The 23,041-nt window shown below is 41.1% G+C and overlaps 2 protein-coding genes across 2 annotated transcripts; one reads left to right on the forward strand and one right to left on the reverse strand.

Annotated features, from left to right (window-relative positions):
• The first annotated feature begins 11,064 nt into the window (after positions 1 to 11,064).
• LOC121745119 (inosine-5'-monophosphate dehydrogenase 2-like) lies at positions 11,065 to 13,350 on the forward strand. Its single transcript, XM_042138906.1, has 4 exons — positions 11,065 to 12,258; positions 12,347 to 12,526; positions 12,827 to 13,084; positions 13,178 to 13,350. Exons 1-4 carry the CDS (start codon positions 11,251 to 11,253, stop codon positions 13,247 to 13,249), a joined length of 1,518 nt encoding a protein of 505 aa, XP_041994840.1. The 5' UTR covers positions 11,065 to 11,250; the 3' UTR covers positions 13,250 to 13,350.
• A 413-nt stretch (positions 13,351 to 13,763) lies between these two features.
• LOC121746185 (ALA-interacting subunit 1-like) lies at positions 13,764 to 17,126 on the reverse strand. Its single transcript, XM_042140107.1, has 8 exons — positions 16,696 to 17,126; positions 16,263 to 16,321; positions 16,080 to 16,154; positions 15,876 to 15,989; positions 15,733 to 15,803; positions 15,030 to 15,330; positions 14,274 to 14,563; positions 13,764 to 14,005 (listed from the first exon to the last, which is right to left on the reverse strand). Exons 1-8 carry the CDS (start codon positions 16,781 to 16,783, stop codon positions 13,951 to 13,953), a joined length of 1,053 nt encoding a protein of 350 aa, XP_041996041.1. The 5' UTR covers positions 16,784 to 17,126; the 3' UTR covers positions 13,764 to 13,950.
• Between the last annotated feature and the right edge of the window lie 5,915 nt (positions 17,127 to 23,041).

Raw genomic sequence — 23,041 nt, forward strand, 5'->3', positions numbered from 1 at the left:
AAAACTGTCAGTCAGAAAAAAAGCTCCTCGACACGAGTAAAAAAACTGTCAGTCAGAAAGAGAGCTCCTCGACACGAGTGAAAACTGTCAGTCAGAAAAAAAAAATGATTTGGCTCCTAGATACGAGCAAAAACTATCTAAGATAGCTCCTTGACACGAGTTAAAAATGTCAATCAAAAATTGAAGAGCTCTATGACACGAGTTAAAACTGTAAACAGAAAATTGAAGAAACTCCTTTAAATGAGTCTAAACTTTCAATGATGAAGAGCTCCTTGATAAGAGCCTAAACTTTCAATGAAAAAAACGAAGAAACTCCATGAAACGAGTCTAAACTTTCAATGAAAAGAAGCTCTATGATACGAGCATAAACTATCAATGATGAATTGAAGAAACTCCTGAATACGAGTATAAACTATTTATCAAAGTGAAGATCGTGCAAGTTAAGTGTCGAAAAAACTCGATACTTAACTTGAGGGGGAGTGTTGGAAAGATAACTTGAAGTGTCCCAAGTATGTTGGGAAAAGAATGTGTGGAGTCCCAAGTATGTTGGGAAGAGAATAATATTTATAATGTGGAGTTCCAATAAGTATAGTTCCTAGGTATATTAATGTGGAGAGTCCTATAAATACCTATGTACTATGTATCAACAACAATAATCCAAATCAATAAAAATGTAGTCTTCAAGAATTCTTCAATTTTATTTTCCGCATTTTACTTTTCAACAGTTTGACTTTACAGTTCCTCGCGAAGAAAGAAACTGGATATCAAATTTGACTAGCAACAGGAATTGGAATGGAAATCCAATGAAAGAAAAATAGGACAAACCCGTTTTTTGAGCTGCACTTGTAATCAAATTATTCCATGGCACAATCTTTTTTATCACTACAATCACCTTTCTAAGTTTAATGGTTGGAGCAGCCGAGCATCATATACTTTTACCAAATCAAGAGCTTGTTTTTGGGCAGACACTTGTTTCTTAAAACCAAGTTTTTGAAATTGACATTTTTTCACCCGGAAAATCATTGAAACGATTCTTGGGAATATGGTACAAGAGCACACCAGATGTTGTAGTCTGGGTTGCAAATAGAAACCATCCCATCCCATCCCTCCCTCAGAAGCACTGGTGTTGATGATTTCCCAAAATTCAAATCTGTTATTAGCAGTGGCCAAAGCATTACCACTCAGAGGGGTTAAGTATCCAGATATGTTGAGGTTTTGGTTAAATACAACAATGAGCCTTGGGAAGTGCAAAGCTGAGTGCTTAAAAAACTGCAGTTGCACTGCGTATGCTAATCCATCCATTACTAATGGAGGCACTGGATGTTTGATGTGGTTTGGTGAACTCATTGACACCAAGCAATTTTCTGGAGTAGATAGTAATCAGAATGTCTAAATCCGGGTTCCACTTTCTGAACTAGGCAACTCATTCCATAATTACAGAAATTCTCTTTACATAGAGTACATGTATATTGTGAATCAAATTTATTGCATAGAGCAATATTAATAAGCATAGAAGCTAAGCTACTTCACTAAATAATATTTGTAAGATAAAGTACTAGTCCTACTGTTAATGGACTTGACGAAATTATATCTGTCATGTATAATTATAAATTTCTTTAGTCACGGGGTCTATATTAGTTACATACTTGAGCATCCACTCTGCAAGAGGAAAGGGAATGAAAGGTAGATGACATGACCGCTGATTTCTGTAGATTTGAACACAGGTTTAGAGGAGGAGAATGAGATGGAGATGGAGATGGAGAAGGAGAAGAAAAGTCCTTTGAAGATAATGCTGATATCAATTGCTTCTGCCGTTCTCATCTCAGCCCGCCATCCTCATCCATACTCTTGCCAAAGAGTATGAAAGTGGGCCCGAACCCACATTTATTAATTTTTTACTCTCAGCTCTTCCTCAAGAGCACAACACCCACATTCATGCTCTTCCGCAAGAATATGCTCAAGGATCCCACCATTCCATTATTTAATTTAAATACTTCAATTACTAAAAACATTTCTACAATATAAAAATACATTAAAAACACTCGAACTACTATTACAAATTAAAAAAATAAAAATTACATACTTAAATCCTTAAAAATAAAAATTATATACTTAAAATTCTAAAAAATAAAAATTACTTAATTAAAATCCTACAAACTTAAAACTACATACTAAAAATACCTCTGTGGAAGACTACTCTATCCCCAATGTTTTTCGGATACCTCGTATCATTGCATAATGTGCATCAAGTTGCTCGGGAGACATGTGAGACGTATTGGTCATATTGAGTTGAGCCAAAAGAGCTCGTAACGAGTTGGTGGGCGATTGAGATGGCACAAAGGGAGCAGGAGCGGTAGAGGCGCGACGGCGGTTGGTCGTCGTTTGTTTCCTTCCTTGCGGTCGGCGTTGGGAATTACTCGGGCCGGCATCGGGGCTACCCAAGTTAGTTGCGGCAAGCTGGCTAGCCACCTCTTCCGAGCCGGCGGTGAGGTACTTGAATGGTTTGTAATAGGAAGATTGGAGGAGCATGATAAGTCTCCCCTATACTTCGGATGCGTACGCACCTCCTGCCATGCGGTGAGGTACTTGAATGGTTTGTAATAGGAAGATTGGTAGGTCGTCATGGCGGCACTGATGATGTCGAGCTGGCTCTTGCCGCTCCCGGCCGAATCTTGTTCCTGGAGGTAAATTCCTTGGAACTTTTAGATTTCTTCGTTGGCTCTGAAGATGGCATAGTTCACCATGCTCTCATTGCGCTCGATGGTTCTCTCCGGTTGGATGGCGTTGTACCAGTGAGAGATGCGGAACCAAAACCTATACCCGGTTTGGTTCGTGCCAATCTCCGGATCTTCGAAGATTTCCAAATAGGTTTTGAATAACATATCCATCTCCCTCAGAGTGTACGGGGTGCGGACGTGAGGGTCACCGCCACGACCCTGAAGAATAGGAGGAGTTTGGGAGCCGCCGCTCCCTCCCGATCCTTGTTCGGGTGCCCATCCGTATAGTCCATCGGGGGCATCTTGCTCGTCCACCTGGTAAGAACGGTAGCCACCCGGAATTCGAGAACCTTGGGTTAGATGAGAGGGCGAGAATTCTGTTTCCGGACTAGGGAACCATTCGTGGTTCCAACCACGGGAGTCAGATGGGTGATCGCCGGAGCCGCACATTTTTTTTGCAAGAGTGAAGTGAAAGATTGAGAATTTAGATGAGAATTGTATAGTGTGGTGAGAAATTTTTTGTGTGGAAATGAGGATATTTATAGATGAAAAATGTGAATTTTGGGCCAAAAAATGAAAAATAAATTAAAAGTGGTGAGAAAACGGATATAATTAATTGGGAAGTGGGAAAATATTTTTTGTTATTTAAAAACGATTTTTAAATTAAAATTCTATTTAAAAAAAATATGGAAAATGGCAACGGCTAAGCCGTTGGCGAATAGTGGAGCGCCATGTCGCCCTGCGCAGCGGCATGAACGTGCTCGATACATCGAGTAGCGCCGTGCCATTGGCAAGAGCGCAGCGGCAGGGTGTCGCGCCGTTGGCACGGACACTGTCCTTCAGCAAGAGCACCGTTGGAGATGCTCTTATCAGTGAAGGCGTAGCAAGACGGAGGTAATAATTCAACTTCTGGCGTGGCTGCTATTCTAGAAAAGATAGGCTATTCATGCTCAAAGCATAAAGTCAAGTTAATACAAAGTCATTAACTCTTTTTTCATTTTGCTTAATAGCAATGGCAGAGAATAATAAAGATCTAGAATTACCTGTGATCAAAATGACAATTATTGTGCAAGCAACACATAATTTCTCCATGGAAAACATGATTGGAGTTGGAGACTTCAGTCCTGTTTACAAGGTAATCTACTAAATTAGATTCTCGCACCTGTAAAAAACAATAAAATGGCAGGGCAACATGCCATCAGGAGAAAGAAATCTCAGTCAAAAGATTGTCGAGGTCTTCAGGGCAGGGTCTTGAAGAGTTTAGAAATGAAGTTATGGTGATTGCAAAACTCCAACATAGAAACCTTGTCAGATTATTGGGATGTAGCATTGAAAAAGAGGAAAGGATACTAGTCTATGAATACCTACAAAATAAAAGCCTCGTGCTAAGAATATTATTAGTTTTAAGAATATTAGTATTCCACATTGGTGATGTGATATAGTCTAGCTTAGTTTCTTGTACTATATATATGTAGCCTATGTAGAGTAATCAAAAACACCTACAACTATTATCTACTATGTGTATATACTTCTCCGCATACATCTATATTTTACTGGTGGCGGAGCCACAGTGAGGCCAAGGGGGTCGTTGGCCCCCCTGCTGTTTGAACATACTATATATATATATATATGGAGATGATCAAAGTATAACTAATATTAAATATATAACTAGAGAACAAATCTCAGCCATTCATTATCTTAATCTAATGACAAAAATAAGTAAACATTTTTAGTTAATAAAAATTGCATAGGGGTATTTTAGGAAATCAACTTTATTCTCATATTTTCACATACACAGTATTCACGCTCACACACAAACATACACTCTCTCCTTCTCTCACGAAAGAGGTGGCGGAGCAGCTTGCACCTCCTCTCCGGCGACACCCTCCTCCGGCCTGCCTGCCTCTCACGGCTGCATCCCCATCACTATATGCTCAATATATGAGAGCGAACCTGATGCTTTCCACACTGTTGACAAGTCGAGCAAGGAACATAAGTAACAGTACTGCCAGTGTCGACTATGAGGGCAAACTGCTGCGGCGGCGTTCCGATCCACAGCCGAGTCGTGTAATACCTGCACCGCCGCATCATAATTCGTCAGGCAAACAAATAATAATCGAGTGATTGAAGATCAGATCTCGCATCACGACAGAAAATGTCAAATTAAAAGAGAAAAGAAGACGCAGAGCAGACCCGTTGAGGAGGAGATCGTCGTGGAGAGACATGCGAGCATTTGGGATGGTGAGTGCGTGGAGACGGCGGCGGGTGAAATAGTCCTCGTTGCTATTGCGTTGCTTGAAAAATAGGGGCAAGATCATGGCGTTGCCTCTACTCCTCGTGTTGTTTACGAATCTAATCGAATGGTAATTCAGATAATTTGGTGGAGATATAGCCGCGACGGAGACGGCCGTTGTGAAGATGAGGATGGCGAGAGTCAGTAACCAAGCCATTATGTGAGCCTGGGGCTGGGTCACCGTTGAGCAGCGGTGATCTGTCGGCGGGAAGAGAGAAAGAGATTCCGGTGTAATGTTGTTTGAGTTAATACAGAAGAGAGAAAGAGATTCCGGTGTAAGGCGGCGACACCCTCCTCCGGCTATAGTAATGTATTTTGTTAACAACAGTGAAGTAAAAACATGGTTATAGTGATGTATTTTGTTAACATCAGTGAAGTAAAAACATGGTTATAGTGATATGTTCCAGGGTTAGATTGATGTTTCTTTGATATTTTGCTATAGTAATGTATTTTGTTAACATTAGTGAAGTGAAAACATTGTTATAGTGATGTGTTCCACAGTTAAGTGATGTTTCTTTGATTTTTGGCTATAGTGATGTATTTTGTTAACAATAGTGAAGTAAAAACATGGTTATAGTGTTGTGTTCCACGGTTAAGTGATGTTTCTTTGATTTTTTGCTATAGTGATGTATTTTATTAACAATAGTGAAGTAAAAACATGGTTATAGTGATGTAATCCAGGGTTAGAGTGATGTTTCTTTAGATTTTGGCTATAGTGATGTATTTTGTTAACAACAGTGAAGTAAAAACATGGTTATAGTGATGTGTTCCACGGTTAAGTGATGTTTTCTTTGATTTTTTGCTATAGTGATGTATTTTATTAACAACAGCGAAGTAAAAACATAGTTATAGTGATATATTTTGTTAACAAAGTGAAGTAAAAACATGGTTATAGTGATGTGTTCCACGGTTAAGTGATATTTCTTTGATTTTTTGCTATAGTGATATATTTTATTAACAATAGTGATGTAAAAATATAGTCATAGTGATGTAATCCAGGGTTAGAGTGATGTTTCTTTAACTGCAGAATAAAAAAAAGGTCTTTTATAGTCTGAAGTTCTTATAATAAACTGCACGAGTAATTATTTTTATTTTTAATTCTATTTTTAAAATATACTACTCCTATCACATATCTATGTACAGTAGTAATGATTTTAAAATGCAGATATTCAAGCTTTATAATAATATTGTTGGCACCGTTTAGCTAAATGCTAAGAGCATCCACTGTAGGCGGCCTTCTCCAATAGCTCTGGCCTTTTTTTTGTCCACAGTCCCAATTTTTTGTCCACAACCTCAATTTTTTGTTTCCGCCACTATAGGCGAACACTTCCAATAGTCCCGAAATTTTATAACCAATTTTCATTTTAATTTTTTTATTTCTTTTTTAAATCAGCGGAATTGAAATAATTATGAAACGAGATAATCGAGACCGAATATTCGTTGTATTTGCAAATGTAAAATTATACGGTGAACGTCCAAAAAAAATACAAATAAAAACGCAGCCACCGTCTAATCGTCGTCTCCACCGTGCATTTTAGAGAGTGAAAGTGTAGATAGTGAATGAAGGGAGAGTGTGTGAAAATGGTGAAAATGGAGGGTGGATGAGTGGTATTTATAGGAGATATTTTTGAAAAAAAAATAAAAATAAAATTCGAGGGGGCTAAGGCGCGCCGGTCGTCGCCCCACTATAGACCGGCGCGCCTATCCCCCACCGCCCCGTCCTCTCCCCCTTCCCGCAGCTACCTCGTCCGCCCTACTCTGAATCGTCCGCCCCGGGGCGGACGTTCTGCCCACTATAGATCGCCCCCTCCGAGACGTCCGCCCCCTTTCTCCTATAGTGGATGCTCTAAGGCCCACTACTTTTTTCTATTTCCCCAAATTTGAATTTCAGCAACTCTCATCACCCGCTCTGTGTGTCTCTCTCTTTCACACGCACACATCCATCACACAGAAAGTGTTGATTGTCGCACAGATTTGAAGAAGGCCAAGCATGAATCACTACCACATTTACGAAGCCATCGGCCGCGGCAAATATTCGGTAATCCTACGAAGCCATCGGCCGCGGCAAATATTCGGTAATCCTAATTCAACTCTAACATCAGCTGTGAGGAAGGATCAATAATGCAGAGAAAGAATCTTGTCACGACCGCCCTTACTAAGGATAGTGAAGACGGGGAAAACGTGACGATGGGAGGGACTAAGGAGTGGGGAATAAAAGGGGACGCAAATATGAAGAACCCAATTAACTTCAAAAAGAAATATTTTAGTTTATTGAAAAGTTAAGCAACAGATTTTAGTCTCAAAATACTTAATGTCATAAAATAGTATTAAATAGTGCGGAAGACTTCTAGAAATTAATTTCAAACACGGCAGCGGAAAAACAAGTATAAAAGAGAGTCAAAGGGAGACGTCTATGTATAAAGACACGATGTATCCGGAATTTCTTAAGGCTCGACTCAACATCCGCCGCAACATCACCGCTCAACCTGCACATAAAGAAAACATATGCAGGGCTGAGTACTGGATATACTCAGTGGACACACGCCAAAATACTTGATAAAAGTTATGTCATCCATACCATAGTGAACTCGAGTTTTAACATTTTAGAAAAGAAATATCATCGAGTATCACAAAAAACAGTTTCATAGCCTGGCCAGGCAAAACAATCTCCCCACTTTCTCAACAACCAATCATTCACAACCTCTTACCATAGTGCGACGAAAGTGTGGCCACACTATTCGCCCACGAGACCGGCCAACTAGCAAGGACGGCTCACAATCCCACCTGTGTACACAGCCTGATAGGGTTTGCAGCCCTACTCAGACCCGAATTCGTTTATCATAGCCCTATAGCCTAATGGAGGGAACTCACAAACTAGGCATCAAACACAATCTCAACATAGCCCTATATCCTATCGGAGCAAGCTCAAACGAACTAGGCATCAGACAACAATCTCAACATAGCCATATAGCCTAACAGAGCAAGCTCAAACGAACTAGGCATCAGACAACAATCTCAACATCAAAACAAACATGGCATGGCATAACACTTTAAACCACCCTTATAGCTCCACAATCATATTTTTGAAACGTAAAAGAGTTTAGTAAAGAAAGCCCACCTCGATTGCGTACAAACACGGTTCACAACTTTATTGAAATCCTTACTCTTCGTACCCACGTACGCACAACCCTTATCAACATCATAACCACATAATACAACACAATCAGTTTTCTATCAACACATTACTCATGCATGCCCTATCGTTCCTTTCATCGTTTTCTTATATTGCCCATCCCAACGTTCACCATCATAAACGAAACGAACCATTTGGCATACATCAACGTGCAACAGATAATCACATCATAGGATAAGTTCTTACTCACACATGTATCATGTATTTCATTCAAAACTTGCCAACAAGACTATTTCAATCAAGACATGAATCTGGCAGAACAGCGCAGTTGTTTTGTAAAAATCATTAAAAATCCATCCGATATCATTTGAAGCTAAAATTTGGTCACCACACAGTAGACACATCAAGGTTCATCCAGTTAAAAATCCACACCAAAATCACATCTTTAGGTCGGTCAAAACAAAAACGAAACTCACTGGACGAGAATACAAATTCTGACAAGACTGCGCAGTTCAATTGAAAAATTCGTTAAATATTCATCTTTTGTCAAAAGAGGCTGAAATTTTGACACAACACAGAAGACACTTAATATTTCACTCAGTTAAAAATTCGTGCCAAAATAAGATCGTTTGGTCGGCCAAACACTCATTGGAACCTACTGTCCGAACACCACAGTTTTCATGCTCAACATTTACAAACTAGGGTTTGTCTATCATTCATCCACACATACATATTCATGCTTTCAACACATATTCACGCTTCAAAAACGACATCACAACCATGTTCTCTTATTTACACATAGCATTCACCAATGAATCATCCACAAACTCACACACACTGATACGAGTCTTTAGCTTTAGGGATTATTAATTTGTTGAGATATTTTAGAGATTATCATATCTTTTTTGTATCCACACATATTTATAATATGTGTGGAGTCTTCCATAATATTTAGTCAATCAATCTATGAAAATATTATTTTGGCTCAATTGAATTGTGCATCAAGAAACCTCGTTACCCGCTGCCGACGAGAATCTCTCTCGCGTTCAGCACCCCTTCGGCCGGAGGCATCACCGACCCAAACCTCTTGGGCGCTCGACCACTTCGGTTCACGTTTCTTGATTGTGAGGATTCCGATCGTTAAGGAAAGACATACCTTAACAACTGGTGCTTTCATTGCGTACTCTACATGGACGGCGCCGATGACCATGCTCCGCCAGCCGGCCTCCTCACCGGCGGCAACACGCAGATTCTGGTCGGCGATACATCGCGCCGTTTTCCAGCGGTCAACCCCCCCGGTGACAGCATACCGTGGGTACCCCAGCGCGAAACCCCGGAGTGCAGCAACCGACCTCGCGACTCTGCAGGGACAAGCGACCCCTCGTCGCTAGGGTTTGAGAAAATTATGGCTCGTTTAGACCAATTGGAATTCCGGTTGGGGAAGTTGGAGTCGCCGCGCATCCCTGACCCGGATCCACCCTATTTTTCAGATGATGCAGATGTTGATTCCCAACGTAATGGATGGAAGGCCGACGGGGATCTCCCCTGGACCTTCAACCACAGTCGGAGAGAGCGTGGTGGGGATTTTCGATGCCGGTAGGGCTGTCCTCGAGTCAATCAAACGTGGGGGCCGCTTTTCGCAGTTAGGCACGGCGGCTGCACCCTATAGCTCGCGGCCAGAGAATCGACCGCGCTCTAGTTGGGATAGACCGGCGGAACGCTACCTACAGGAACTCGATAGGGGCCAAGACCGTGCGTGGAGCTATCCGCCAGATTGCCCGAGAATACCACGGTCCTATTTTAGTCAAAATTCTTATGTGCAGCGGCGATGTTCCACCACATAACACTACTCGTGGCTCGACCAGCAGCCCTCAACCGGCTGGCCACCGCCACCACCGCGCCGGTATCCGCCTCGTCATGTCTATTCAGCAGCACAGCCTGTCCCAAGCTCAATGAGAAAAGATGAAGCTTTTCTTTCGAGATCAATATCATATGGTAGGGATGAAAGTGAAGATCTATATTGGGAGATGATGTCATCTTTCTCTCATAATATTTCTCGGAAGGTCGACAGGTGCTCGAATACGAGTTCGGCTCCTGAGATGAAAGCTATTCTCGAGGCCCAATTTAGATAGAAGAGGTTGTTTGGTCTTTGTTCGCTTCAGAGCCGGAGTGCGACAGATTCACTAGTTAGTGATAACAAGTTCTCACATACACATTCTTCGAAGTACGCTTCGTTTACGAATGAAATGATAGAACAAGAAGCAGAAATGTTTGATTTGCCGAGTTTGGATGCTCATATGGAATATTCATTTGATAATGCTAAAGATTTCAATTATTCTTCTGAGAATGAGATGGTGGAGGAACATAGTGACAATCTGGGAAGTTCATTTTTAATGGACTCTAGATTAGAAATAGAAGTGGACGAAGTGGGTGATCATGGTGCATCTAATTTAGATGTGGCTGGTGTAACGAATCAGTCGATTGCCTTGCTTTGTGATAAGCACGGAGTAGAGGAGGATAGAGATGTGAGCCCCGAAGGCCACCCGATTTTCATCTTTGGAGGATATATATCTTCCGTGCGGCTTTGATGAGACTAACATCATATCACCAATGCCACTGCCTGCCGTTGCTTTCTTGCACATCGAAGGAGATTTCAGGTTTTTGCTATGTCAGACCAATTGGGATCATATCACCCATGAGTAAATTCTTTTTTTTTTTTTTGAGTAAATCCTATTATACGCTGATTAATCTATATTAAATTAATATGTTTACTTGTTATACTAATTCAATTTAAAATTGAATCTAATCCAATCCAAACTAAAATCAACTCGATTAATCTAATATAAGTAAATGACTTGAATATTTTTTTTATAAAAAAACTCACTTATTTTATTGATTATCCTCTTATATTTATCGTCTGCTAGTTTTTTTGTCAATTGTTACGTTTAACCACCATCCTCTGCAACAAGTGTACCCTAGTACTCCATCGCCCAACTCCACCGCGCCGCTGCTTCTCCGAGCAGCGACCGCACGTTCAACTCCCCAACGCTTCATTTATACTATTATAATACCCTAAAATATTAAGTTCAAGCGTAGATTCGTCGGCAATGGACGGTGCGCAACTAATCGATGATGGATTTCCGGCCACAAGGTTGTTCAACCAGGGATACTCCTACACATACGACGACGTCATCTTCCTCCCCCACTACATCGACTTCCCCACCGACGCCGTTTCTCTCTCCACCAAGCTCAGCCGCCGTGTCGCCCTAGCTATACCTTGCGTCTCTTCTCCAATGGACACGGTCACCGAATCCTCCATGGCCACCGCCATGGCTTCACTTGGAGGCATTGGTATCGTACACTATAACACCTCCACCTCTAATCAGGCATCGCTAATTCGCCAAGCTAAATCGCATAACATACCTTTTAGCTATGAGATTATATTTAGGTCTCCGTCGGATTCAATTTTGTCCGCCGACGAGTTCTGCTCCGCTCCCTGCATTTTCGTTACCGAGTCAGGGAGCCGGAGGTCGAAATTTTTAGGTTTTGTGAAGAAATCTGATTGGGATAAATTGGATGATAAGGAAGCTAGGGTTTCTGAGTACATGACGAAGTCATCGATTACTCTCCCAACTAGTTATAGCTTTGAAGATGTTGCGGGATATTTGGCCAAGGATAACACTGAATTTGTGCCATTGGCGAGGGATAACGGGGAAGGGGTGGAGGAAATTGTTAACTTAGTTACTGGTGAAGATGTGGAGAGGATTAAGGGGTTCCCGAAGCTGGGGCTGCCGTCATTGGCGTCTGACGGGAGTTTCTTGGTGGGTGCTGCAGTGGGGACTCGAGAGTCAGACAAGGAGAGGTTGGAGCACCTGGTGAAGGCCGGGATTAATGTGGTGGTTCTTGATAGTTCTCAGGGAAATTCGATCTATCAGATTGAGATGATCAAGCATGTGAAGAACAAGTATCCCGAGCTGGATGTGATTGGTGGGAATGTTGTGACGGCCTATCAGGCGCAAAACTTGATTCAGTCAGGGGTGGATGGATTGAGAGTTGGTATGGGGTCGGGTTCCATTTGCACCACTCAAGAAGTATGTGCGGTTGGGCGTGGACAGGTAATTCATAGGTTTTCTGTGTTGTTATCTTATTACTAGTGTTATCAAAATCTAGCATTTCTTAGTTTGTGAAGTTTTGAATTTTCAGGCAACAGCAGTTTATAAGGTTGCATCAATTGCGGCTGCGAGTTCTGTGCCTGTGATTGCTGATGGTGGAATATCAAACTCGGGGCACATTGTGAAAGCTTTAACCTTAGGGGCATCAACTGTGATGATGGGTAGCTTTTTAGCTGGAAGTAATGAAGCTCCTGGTATTTACGAATATCAGGTAAAGCTAAAAACTGCTTTAAAATTACTTACTTTAACTAAAATTTTGCAAGGTTTATTGTGAATGTTTGATTAACTTGTTTGTGACTAACATGAAGCATGTTTGATTAACTTGTTAGTGACTAACATGAAGCTATTGTTAGTGGGTTTTTCTTGCATTTGGGGAAAGCTTTGTTTCATTTATTTTATGTTTGGTTGCAAAGCTTAAAAAATATATCAACATGATTTTTAGGAATACTTGTTTCTTGCTAATCTGGATGATAAATCATTAATTGGAGATCCTGTTATCGTTTGTATTCAGGGTGGTCGGCGAGTGAAAAAATACAGAGGTATGGGATCCCTTGAAGCAATGACGAAAGGGAGTGATTCCCGATACTTAGGTGATACAGCAAAGCTTAAAATAGCTCAGGGTGTAGTTGGAGCAGTGGCTGATAAAGGGTCTGTGCTGAAGTTCATACCCTACACAATGCAAGCTGTGAAACAGGGATTCCAGGATCTTGGTGCCTCCTCCCTGCAGTCCGCTAATGACCTCCTGCAGTCCGGCGTGCTAAGGCTAGAGGTTAGCATATATTCCTTGCCCTCTCTATTTTTCTCAAAACTTTCATTTTTATGAATATGGAAAATGAATGATTTGTTCAATTTACTGCTACAGGTAAGAACTGGGGCAGCGCAAGTTGAAGGCGGAATCCATGGGTTGGTCTCTTATGAGAAGAAATCCTTTTAAATTTTGATATGACATCCAATGCCAAACTTGTAACGTACCATCACTTTTATCTGTTACTTTGAAATATGTTTTATTTAAAGGTTGTTGCTTGCGCATCATCAGTTTCATACTTGTCGAATTGATCATCTCTTGCCTTGGTTTCCCATGTCTAAAATGCTTTCACTTTCTTTGTACTTGGTTGCAAAAAATGATGTCCAGCAGCAATTAGTTGAAAATCATACATTTTTGGCTCCCAGTATCCAAGATTTGAGACAAGACTTTTGATATAATCCAATTAATACTCAATGGATAAACAATATCAAATATTTAGTTCAATCACATTTTATATTCCAACATCATTCAAACAAATCTTTGGGGATGGAATCCTCGAAGAATGGGTTGATTAGTAACTGTATTCTGTATTTTGATTGTGTTTGGGTTTCTGCCAACAAAAATCACTAACGGCATGCTCTGCACTGTGTCTTTTGATTGTGTTTAGGAGTTTTGGCTGTAATATTGCTTCGAAACATGTAGATGGAATAAACAAGACAATCGATAAATAGAATTGGGTTAGATTTACATGACTGGCATAAATTCAACTCATACAACGTAATATGCATCAAATGTTCCAAGTGGCTATTATCCAGGTTTATACACACGTCTTGCCCGAAGCTAACTGGGGAAGAGATCCAAGGCTTTATAATATTTTGATAGCAAAAGCTTTAGTGACCGCTCGAGTTCCGGTTCCACGACAAATAAGAAGGATCTCCAAGTTGCCTGAAACATATAGATCAGTGTGAAATGGAAGAATGATAAAGAAATGGATATTGGAGAAGTTGCACCAACAATGTCTACAAAAGCAAATGCCATGCAAAAATGGGCAGACATGTTATATGTTCATGCAGAAATTATGAACCTCCTTGATAAATCACTTACTTGAATGAAATATAAATAACATAAAACTCGCACCACGTTCGTATGATACTATGATTAATGCAGATAGGGCAGAAGTTATGATTATCACAGATAGGGCAGAAGATCACACCTTGGTTTAATTAGATAAATAAGTAGGAAAACCAAGGCCAGAAAAAAGCATAGTCCACCAACAGTGAGATATGCAATGCCAACAAAATCATTCTTCCCGCCTAGCCAGCTTGTGGTAGAAAGAACTAGTTTCTTCTTGCCACCGAAACTGTAAGTATTGTAATTATTCTCCAATGTCACGTTTATGAGCTCATCACGTTGAAGATCAACTTCTATTTTCCCATACAATTTCCTGAAAGTGGGAAGTGCAGCAGTTCGCATCCAAACAATGAGGTCCTCCTGCTCGCTCAACTGTTACATGGCATCACATTCACAAGAGAGATCAGTCAAAAGCAATTGAAACTAAGGTCTCCAGGAAGCAGTAACAAACTCTGATAGTAAAAAAGTGTCGGTGATATTATGGCGAGAAATCAAGATCTCGGTACATTGTATTACAAACCAACACAAGATAGACAATATATTGAGGACTGCTTTAGTAAGATAACAGATTTTGTAATTTGGAAGATGATGAGGATAGGAGAAATAACTTATTTTGGGATTGCAAAAACATTTTAATGGCATTATGTCTACCTGAAAACTGTGTTGTTGATAAAAGAATTGACAATTTAATGAGTTGCACATCTGATATGTTTTCATATAATTAATGAGCAGTCAGGAAAAGAAGTATATAAAGAATATTCTCAACTTAAATGCAGGATGAGCCATTTTTGGTATATGCAATAAAGTTACATGCTAATGTTAAAGACGAGAAGCTTACTGTTAGATTTGGATTAAGAGTGGCCCCACCTTTCAGGGTTCCATTCTGAAAATTTCTTGGGAATACATCTTTACCAAATTTGTGTTCCCTGTCACTCTTCCACGAGATTCCTCTCTTGTTAACATTAAGTATTTGGTTATTTCGAGTAAAGTCATAAGTATCATTAAACAGACTCCATGCTATAAGACCACAGGGAACAATAGGTGCCCCACCAGGTGTGGTGTCCTCAGGCTTACAGGCATCTGTCTCCTGCAGACTTCCATTATTCCTCAGCTGCTGATCACTTCGGCTCTTCACATATCTATCAAATTCATTGAAGCAATATTTATAAGCATTACAGGCACCAATGATGACAAATTGACAAGTATATATCAAATTATAGGACCCGAGAGGATAATGACAGGCATCTTGTTTCGTATCACATTACTAAAATGGAAGTAAAACTTAAAGGGAGTTTGTTTGGCGTTATAAGGTGTTTTAAACAGCTTATGCAGTTATCAGAAGTTATTCTTCTCTTAAAAAATTTCTGGTAACTTTTGAAATTAAAGTCTTATATGGCAATCCTGTAGCTCCATGCAAATGTCACTCCAATGAAGAAACCACAGGAAAACCATTCTGACAAGGTGACCAAATGGTAGAGAAACAATGGAAATCACAGATGTAAGGACAAAATGGCACACAATAGGGACCACACACTACATACCTCCGATGGTTTTGATAGAAATTGTCGAGCTGGTAATATACATAAATCGGCTGCTTCATATGCTTTGGAATCTGAAATAAATTGATAAAATAGTCAAACCATGATCAAATGGAAAAACCGTTCATGCTGAAGAGCGGACTCACCCTGAGAGTTCTTTGGCAAGTTTTGCTTTGATTGCTTTGAATAAATCCAACCTTGTCATTTCTCGAAGGTTCGGGAATACAATCCGTTTCATACCGATCAACAATTTCTACAACCTGCCAAACATAAGGAATTTTGTAAGTAAAGCATACTGAAATGAAGTGATGAGCAATATAAAAATAAATTAGTGTGAATTTGAAGCATACATCTTGAGAGGCAAAGAGGGACACGACACCAATGGGAATAAAGATAACACTAACAAGCAAGAATGTTCCGATCACCTGCATCCAAGAGTAAAAGGAGGAGAAAGGCCATCCACCATTATTAGAATATATTCTATATATGCAGACAGTATCAAAAGAATGTGCAGCAAAACCAGAAGTATTTACCCATTTAGGAGTAAGTATCGGTTTGCACGCCGGAAGCTCCTGTTGAGTAAACCTTGAATCTGAAGAAACAATTATTAGAAAAACCCACTTAAATTTCCGAACTAAAGCTAGTTGCCAGATGGTTGTAACTTGTAAGAACAAGTATCTGAACTGAATGATTTTTGATGTATTTCAGTATCACTAGAGACAAATCATGGTAGCATTCTCTGATTCTCAGATCGTAATCAGTTTCCAAAATAACATCTGGAAATTTAACATACGCATAATTGAAATGAAATGATGTGTATACATGCTTTACTCTTTGAATTCTGGAAATCGAAGACTAAGCCTAATACTCATATAAACCCTATTCATCTTACATTAAAGAAACAGATAAGTCAACATACATTATCCAATTGAAACAGAAGAAGGTGTAGTAGGTAAGGAATTATACACTTGGGTCGCTTGGAATTCCTTCTAGGCGCAGTCGAATCGGCCGATCCAGCTCCTGCTGCGCTTGACGACGGATTACTCGCGTTCATTACTTCACAAGAGTCTTTACTGTTTTACCACGCAACAGACTAAACCGGAAAGATTAAAAGAAGAAGAGATTTGAAGAAAAGAAGGGAAAATGTTGGAATTTGGAAACTGAAAAAAAAATTAAAATCAAAGAAGGGGTTTGGGGAAGATAATTAAAGAAGATTAGGCGATCATAGAGAGGGTGGGGGAAGCTGCTGCTGCTGCTGCTGCTGTGTAATTATTGGAACACACTTTCTTCTTCTTTGACTTTGAAAATTCTCCCCATTGTAAACCTCACGGAAGAAAAAAATTCACAAATGTACAGCTAGAAAATTCCGCAATGCGTCTTTTTCTATGTAAATGGAGACGGCAAGCTCGTCTTGGCTCGCTAGTCAACAAGGCTACTGGGATTAGAACCGCAAGAGAAAGCGTTGAATCGTCAAATTTGAGGAAACGCGCTTTCTTTGGTAATCATCGAGAAGGTTGTAATTACGATCGTTAATAAGTTTCTTAATATTAATAACAATTGTTATGTAATGAATGTTTTTTAGTTGAGGGATCGTAATAAAAACACGCGGCAATCAAAGCAAGTTCAAATATCGATATGGATTTGCTATATCTCTCCACACGAGTGTAAAAGTCATTAAATGTAATACTGGAGTACAAGTTCAGGGATCATAAATTTTCATTAAAAGTATCATAAACTTTATGGAAAATTCAAGCAAAAAAATACCCTGAAACTTAGATAGCTTTGATTTTTTTTTAAATAAGTAACTACTCCCTTGTCTCGGGCTACTCGCACATTTGCTTTTCGGCACGGAGATTAAGCAATGAGTGTATAGCAAAGTCAACAATTGCGACTATAGGTGATCATTTTTACTAAAAATGGAAAGAGTGCAAATAACTTGGGACGCCCAGAAAGGAAAATAGTGCAAGTAACACGGGACAGAGGGAGTATTAAAATACGAAAAATAATAACCAATACCATGACGGAAAGAAGCTAAAATCGTTGGACAAGATTGCGTTTGTGCTTTTAAAACAAAAAAGGATATGACATATCATTAGAGCATCCACAGTGGTACGCCCGTCCCGACGGAATTCCCCGCGGAATTTCCAAAAACACCTCCTGCTACGTCATACGGAATTCCCACTGCTCTGTCACGCCATACGGAATTCTCACTGCATAGTGGTGGAATTCCCCGCAGAATTCCCGACGGAATTCCCACAATAAAAAAAAATTCACAAATTCACAAATTTAAGAATTTCCGAAAGTAAACAATCTACGTAATTAAAATGTTGACACAAATAGAGAGAAAATTCAATCACTTTATTTAAAAAAAACATACTTCATTAAAAAAATACATAATTACTAAAAAAAGTACTAAAATAAAAAACGGCTTCTCACTCCTCGGCTTCTTACTAAAAAAAGTACTAAAATAAAAACGTCCCCGCCGCCACCTCGCCCTCGGACATCGCGTCGTACCCCAAATCGCGCCACATACCGTTGAGGATGGGTTTAAGCTTCCGCTTGTAGTGGGGGTCGGTCGCTTGGCGCCATTCCATCATCGCACGTAACAAGGCGTCGTGTGCGGCGATTCGGGCATAGGAGGGGTTCTCGGGATCCGGCTCTTTTTGGGTGGGTGCTGCCGATTGGGCCTCGGCGGATCCGCTGGTGCTTTCCCTCGACAAACGCGCCACGGACCGTTGCCCAATCGGGCGATGGCGGCGGGCCGATGATGTAGGAGTGGGGAACTCTGCCTCGGCGGGGGGGATTTCAGTGGAACCAACACTGCTACTGTACTTCCCGGATGCGCTGATCCTCGCCCGCTTCGGCCAGCCGGATTCCACTCCCGCAGTGAACTTGGGTGAATCCTACACCACGAGATACACATCTCAATATTTGAATTCCCCGAAGCCTTTTTCGATGTCGGGGAACTGCTGGTGAGCCAGCAACTTCACATCCTCGCCAGACATGCTGTTGGTTGCCGAGCGGAGGTTGTTTATGTAAAGGCCGGCAAATCGGCTAATCGGCCTCTTCAACCGATCCCACTGTTTCCGGCATTGCTCCGCGTTGTGGGGCTTCCCCATTGGCGGTTTGAACTGGAGGTAGCTCTAGCTAATGCGCCACCACATCCGGTCGATGTGCTGGTTCGCCCCGATGTATGGATCCTCCACCACACTGATCCACGCCTTCGCCAACGCGATGCACTCGTCCATGCTCCAAACGGTCCTCTTGGTCCCGCTGGATCCCTCCCCCATGTCACCAGCGTACCCCGGGACGCCCCATCCCCTACCCCTCCCTCGCCCTGACCTCCCCCTCATAGCTGTCGCCGGCGATGCAGCGGTGGGAGTCTCCCGGACCGGAGAAAGCCCCAACTCCTCGAACGAGAACGTGTCGACGCCGGAGAACTGAGTCTCGAGAGGAGAACTCACCGGGTTGTCCGTCGACAGTAAATCGATAAAAGGGCCGATAGATGTTGTCCACCGGCGATTGGGGAGCCCCCGGCCTACTCCCCCCGTAGCGACAGGCGATCCCTGCATCATCCCGGGCATCTGGGGCATCATTCCCGGCATCATCCCGGGCATCTGGGGCACCATCCCCGGCATCTGGGGCATCATTCTGCCACACGCCCCGGGCATCTAGGACATCATCGCATACCACTGCGGGTACATGTTGTAGTACCCCGACATCATGCCCGGTGCCATCTGAGATTGGGGCAGCATCCCCGACATTGGGGACATCGACTGATTCGAAAATGAGGGTGACTCGCTCGAGGCGAGAGAATCTCTATCGTGGTGCTCCATTGCTGATTCGAAAGAAATGTATTTAGAGAGAGAGGGGCACTCGTTAAAACACGTGGTGCGAATGAAATGAAGTTCAACGGGATGTATTTATAGAAAATAAAAAACATTTAATGCAAAAAACGGGAATTCCGGGCGGAATTCCGTGACAGTCAACGCAATGGCGGACGTCAGGCGGAATTCCATGCAGAATTCCGCGTAAAACCACGGAACTGCGACGTCCTCCTCAGAATTACGTGTCCGTGCCCTCCACGCACAATGGCGGACGTTAGCCACAGAATTCTCGCATGCCGGTGGGAATTCCGCGTTGAAGGGCGCCATTGTGGATACTCCTGTAACAATACGAAATTTGATTTTTTTTTCAAATTATTCTTAAGCTCACTGTAGTGGCCCACGATCTTGTTTTAAGCCCGATATAGTTGATTTCTACAAATTTTACATGGAGTGTGTACAATTATTTATTTTAGGTTGAATTATATGATAATTGCTTGCTTAACATAAATTGTTCATGAGAAAAATAATGTAGCGTGTAATTTATGATTGCATTCCACTCAAGCTCATGGTGGGTGCACTACCTAGGCTTTGACCATGGCTCATAAATCATAATGATTGGGATATTATGCAAATGCACTAAAGAATCTTTCTCTTTAATCCAGTATAACTATGATAAATGAATCAAAATTCATAGACTTGTTTTAAGCTTATCCCTAGAGTCAGAAAATATTAAACTACATGCATATAATTAAACCTACGCATGATTTCTAGAGATCAATGGTTAATTAAATAGAATGTTAACATCTAACAATCTCCAGAGATCGGAAGATGGCTTGCGCTTCTCCACGTGGTAAACCTTTGCCTAAATCCCATAAACAAACTGTAGGGATCAGACTAGGGTCGGATTCACTATAAACCAAGACCTCTTTGTTCTTCATTAAAGAGCTTAGTCAAACTCTAACCATGCGACTGATTTACAATTCAAGATTTACAAGAAACTTGAATACAAAAGAACAATCTAGCTAACACAACTAGAATAGAGTCACCACACTTCTTGAAGTCTCCTCAACATGCACACTCAAACAACCTGTCAGTAACAAAAGAAGGATCCTCTCGGATCGAAGACAGTTACACAAGAACAAGAAATATGCAGAAAGAACTCAAAGAAAACAGATCTACGGCTCAGCCACCCGCCGATGGCACAAGCCTATTCTCCAGAACACAGATCCAAAGGAGCACGACTGAATCTACCAGTGATTAACCTCACACTCCAGATTCCAGCTCTAACCGACTCCACAACACCAGATCTAAACCGTCTGAGAACAAACTCACACAGAAACTCTCCGAACAAGAAACCCTAGTTCTCACCAAACCCCAGCAACCGAAGTGGTTTCCTTCTCTAGCACAACTACATGATCTACAACACGTTTAACCGTGTGAGATGACAAGAAAACCGTCAGAGATTCGTCGGAGAAGAAAGGAAAAGAGAGAGAGTGAAGAACTCTGAGAGAGAGAGAATATCCGAGAGAGAGAGAGAGAGAGTGAAGTGTATAGAATGAATGAGAAAGCAAAGGACTCACTCACATAACAAGCACACACCACAATCCAACGACTGAAAGCCATGATCCTAGTGAGGAGTACACGTAGCGGCATCTGGAGTGGAAGGCATAAGTTTTGGGCCAAGCCCAAATCAGCAACACATAGGCCACAGATAAAACCAGCCCAATGAAAGTCCATCACCAATATTCAACATACTCCACCTTGGACTTCATTCTGGGAAACCAGCATGCACCAAAATGGCTAAGGTGTAAAATCATCACAGCCTACAAGGTAGCCCCTTCAGCCCCAAAAAACAAAGTTCACTAGCATTTTGGGAACCACCAAGCTGCCTCTAGACACCAGAGGGTTGAAAACCCATTAGTCTAGGAGGACTTGTTGCCTCAAGTCACCTACCACCCTTACCACAGTAGAAAGGTAACTGAGGTCTTTCCCCGGGAAATGCAACCTATCCTATATCAAAATGCAAAAACTCTATGCAGAAAAAGGAGTTTCTCAACTGGTAAGCTTTTTGTCCCCATATCAGCAGGGTTTTTATCAGTATGCACCTTTTGAAGAAATACTTCACCTTTTTCTACAATATCTCTAATGTAATGGAACCTTACATCAATGTGTTTTGTTCTATCATGGAAAACTGAGTTTTTACATAACTGAATAGCAGACTGAGAATCAGAAAACACAGTAGGAGATAACTTCACAAACTTAAGTTCAGAGAGAACTCCCTTTAACCAGATTGCCTCTTTCATTGCTTCTGTGATAGCAATATATTCTGACTCAGTAGTGGACAGAGCCACTATATGCTGCAATTGAGACTTCAACTAACACAAGAGCTGCAAACAGTAAACACATAGGAGGTAGTTGACTTCCTCTTATCCCTGTCATTAGCATAGTTAGAGTCCACAAAACCAGTTAGTGTAACACCTTCATCACACTTAGAATAACACATGCCATATTTACCAGTGTGTTTCAGATATCTCAGAAGCCATTTCAAGGCTTCGCAGTGCACAGGACCAGGATTAGACATATACCTACTAAGACATAACACAACATAAACAATGTCAAGCCTAGTGCTTACCATCAAGTACATCACTGAACCAATAGCATTTGCATTGGGAACCTTTTTCATAGCATCAATATCAGATTTAGTTTGAGGGCATTGATCTTTACTCAACACAAAATGGGCCGCCAAAGGTACTAAAGTAGGTTTTGCATCAAACATGTTAAATTTTTTAAGCACTTTGCACACATAGGGTTCTTGATGCAGCACAAGGGTAGAACACTTTCTATCTCTGAAAATATTTATCCCTAAGATTTTCTGAGCATCACCCAAGTCTTTTATGTCAAAAGTTTTACTTAAAGCAGACTGCAGAGACTTAATAGTTTTCAAACAGGGACCCATGATAAGCATGTCATCAACATACAGCAAAAGGAACACATGCACAGGAGACTCAAGATTCTTAACATACAAGCATGCATCAAAGGTGCTTCTTACAAAGCCCAGCCTATGCATACAACTATTAAACTTGATATTCCACTGCCTAGGGGACTATTTCAAACCATACAAGGTCTTTTTCAGCAAACACACATGATTTGGGGAACTTGGATCAACAAAGCCTTCAGGCTGTTTCATATAGATAGGTTTATCTAAATCACCATGCAAGAAAGCAGTTTTAACATCCATCTGTTTTAACTTCCAATTAAAATGAGCACACAAGGCAAGCATCAATCTGACAGTAGTGAATTTAACAACAAGAGCAAATATTTCATTGTAATCTACCCCCTCTTGTTGAGTAAACCCTTTTGCAACTAATCTGGCCTTGTACCTAAGGCCCTCCACCTCATTTTTCAGCTTGTATAACCACCTGCAATCAACCACAGATGCTCCAGGAGGCAAAGGAACAAGAATCCAGGTAAAGTTGATTTTAAGA

The sequence above is a fragment of the Salvia splendens genome, chromosome 8, assembly GCF_004379255.2.
Source record: "Salvia splendens isolate huo1 chromosome 8, SspV2, whole genome shotgun sequence".
In the NCBI taxonomy this organism is placed as follows: Eukaryota; Viridiplantae; Streptophyta; class Magnoliopsida; order Lamiales; family Lamiaceae; genus Salvia; species Salvia splendens.

Excerpts from the sequence above, each read along its gene's own strand:
- LOC121745119 (XM_042138906.1), top strand. The coding sequence starts at position 11,251 with ATGGACGGTGCGCAACTAATCGATGATGGATTTCCGGCCACAAGGTTG. Across the intron at positions 12,259-12,346 it reads GTGCGGTTGGGCGTGGACAG|GCAACAGCAGTTTATAAGGT; the intron begins GTAATTCATAGG and ends TTGAATTTTCAG. Across the intron at positions 12,527-12,826 it reads CTGGTATTTACGAATATCAG|GGTGGTCGGCGAGTGAAAAA; the intron begins GTAAAGCTAAAA and ends GTTTGTATTCAG.
- LOC121746185 (XM_042140107.1), bottom strand. The coding sequence starts at position 16,783 with ATGAACGCGAGTAATCCGTCGTCAAGCGCAGCAGGAGCTGGATCGGCC. Across the intron at positions 15,990-16,079 it reads CCCTCTTTGCCTCTCAAGAT|GTTGTAGAAATTGTTGATCG; the intron begins GTATGCTTCAAA and ends TATGTTTGGCAG. Across the intron at positions 14,564-15,029 it reads CTCTTAATCCAAATCTAACA|TTGAGCGAGCAGGAGGACCT; the intron begins GTAAGCTTCTCG and ends GCCATGTAACAG.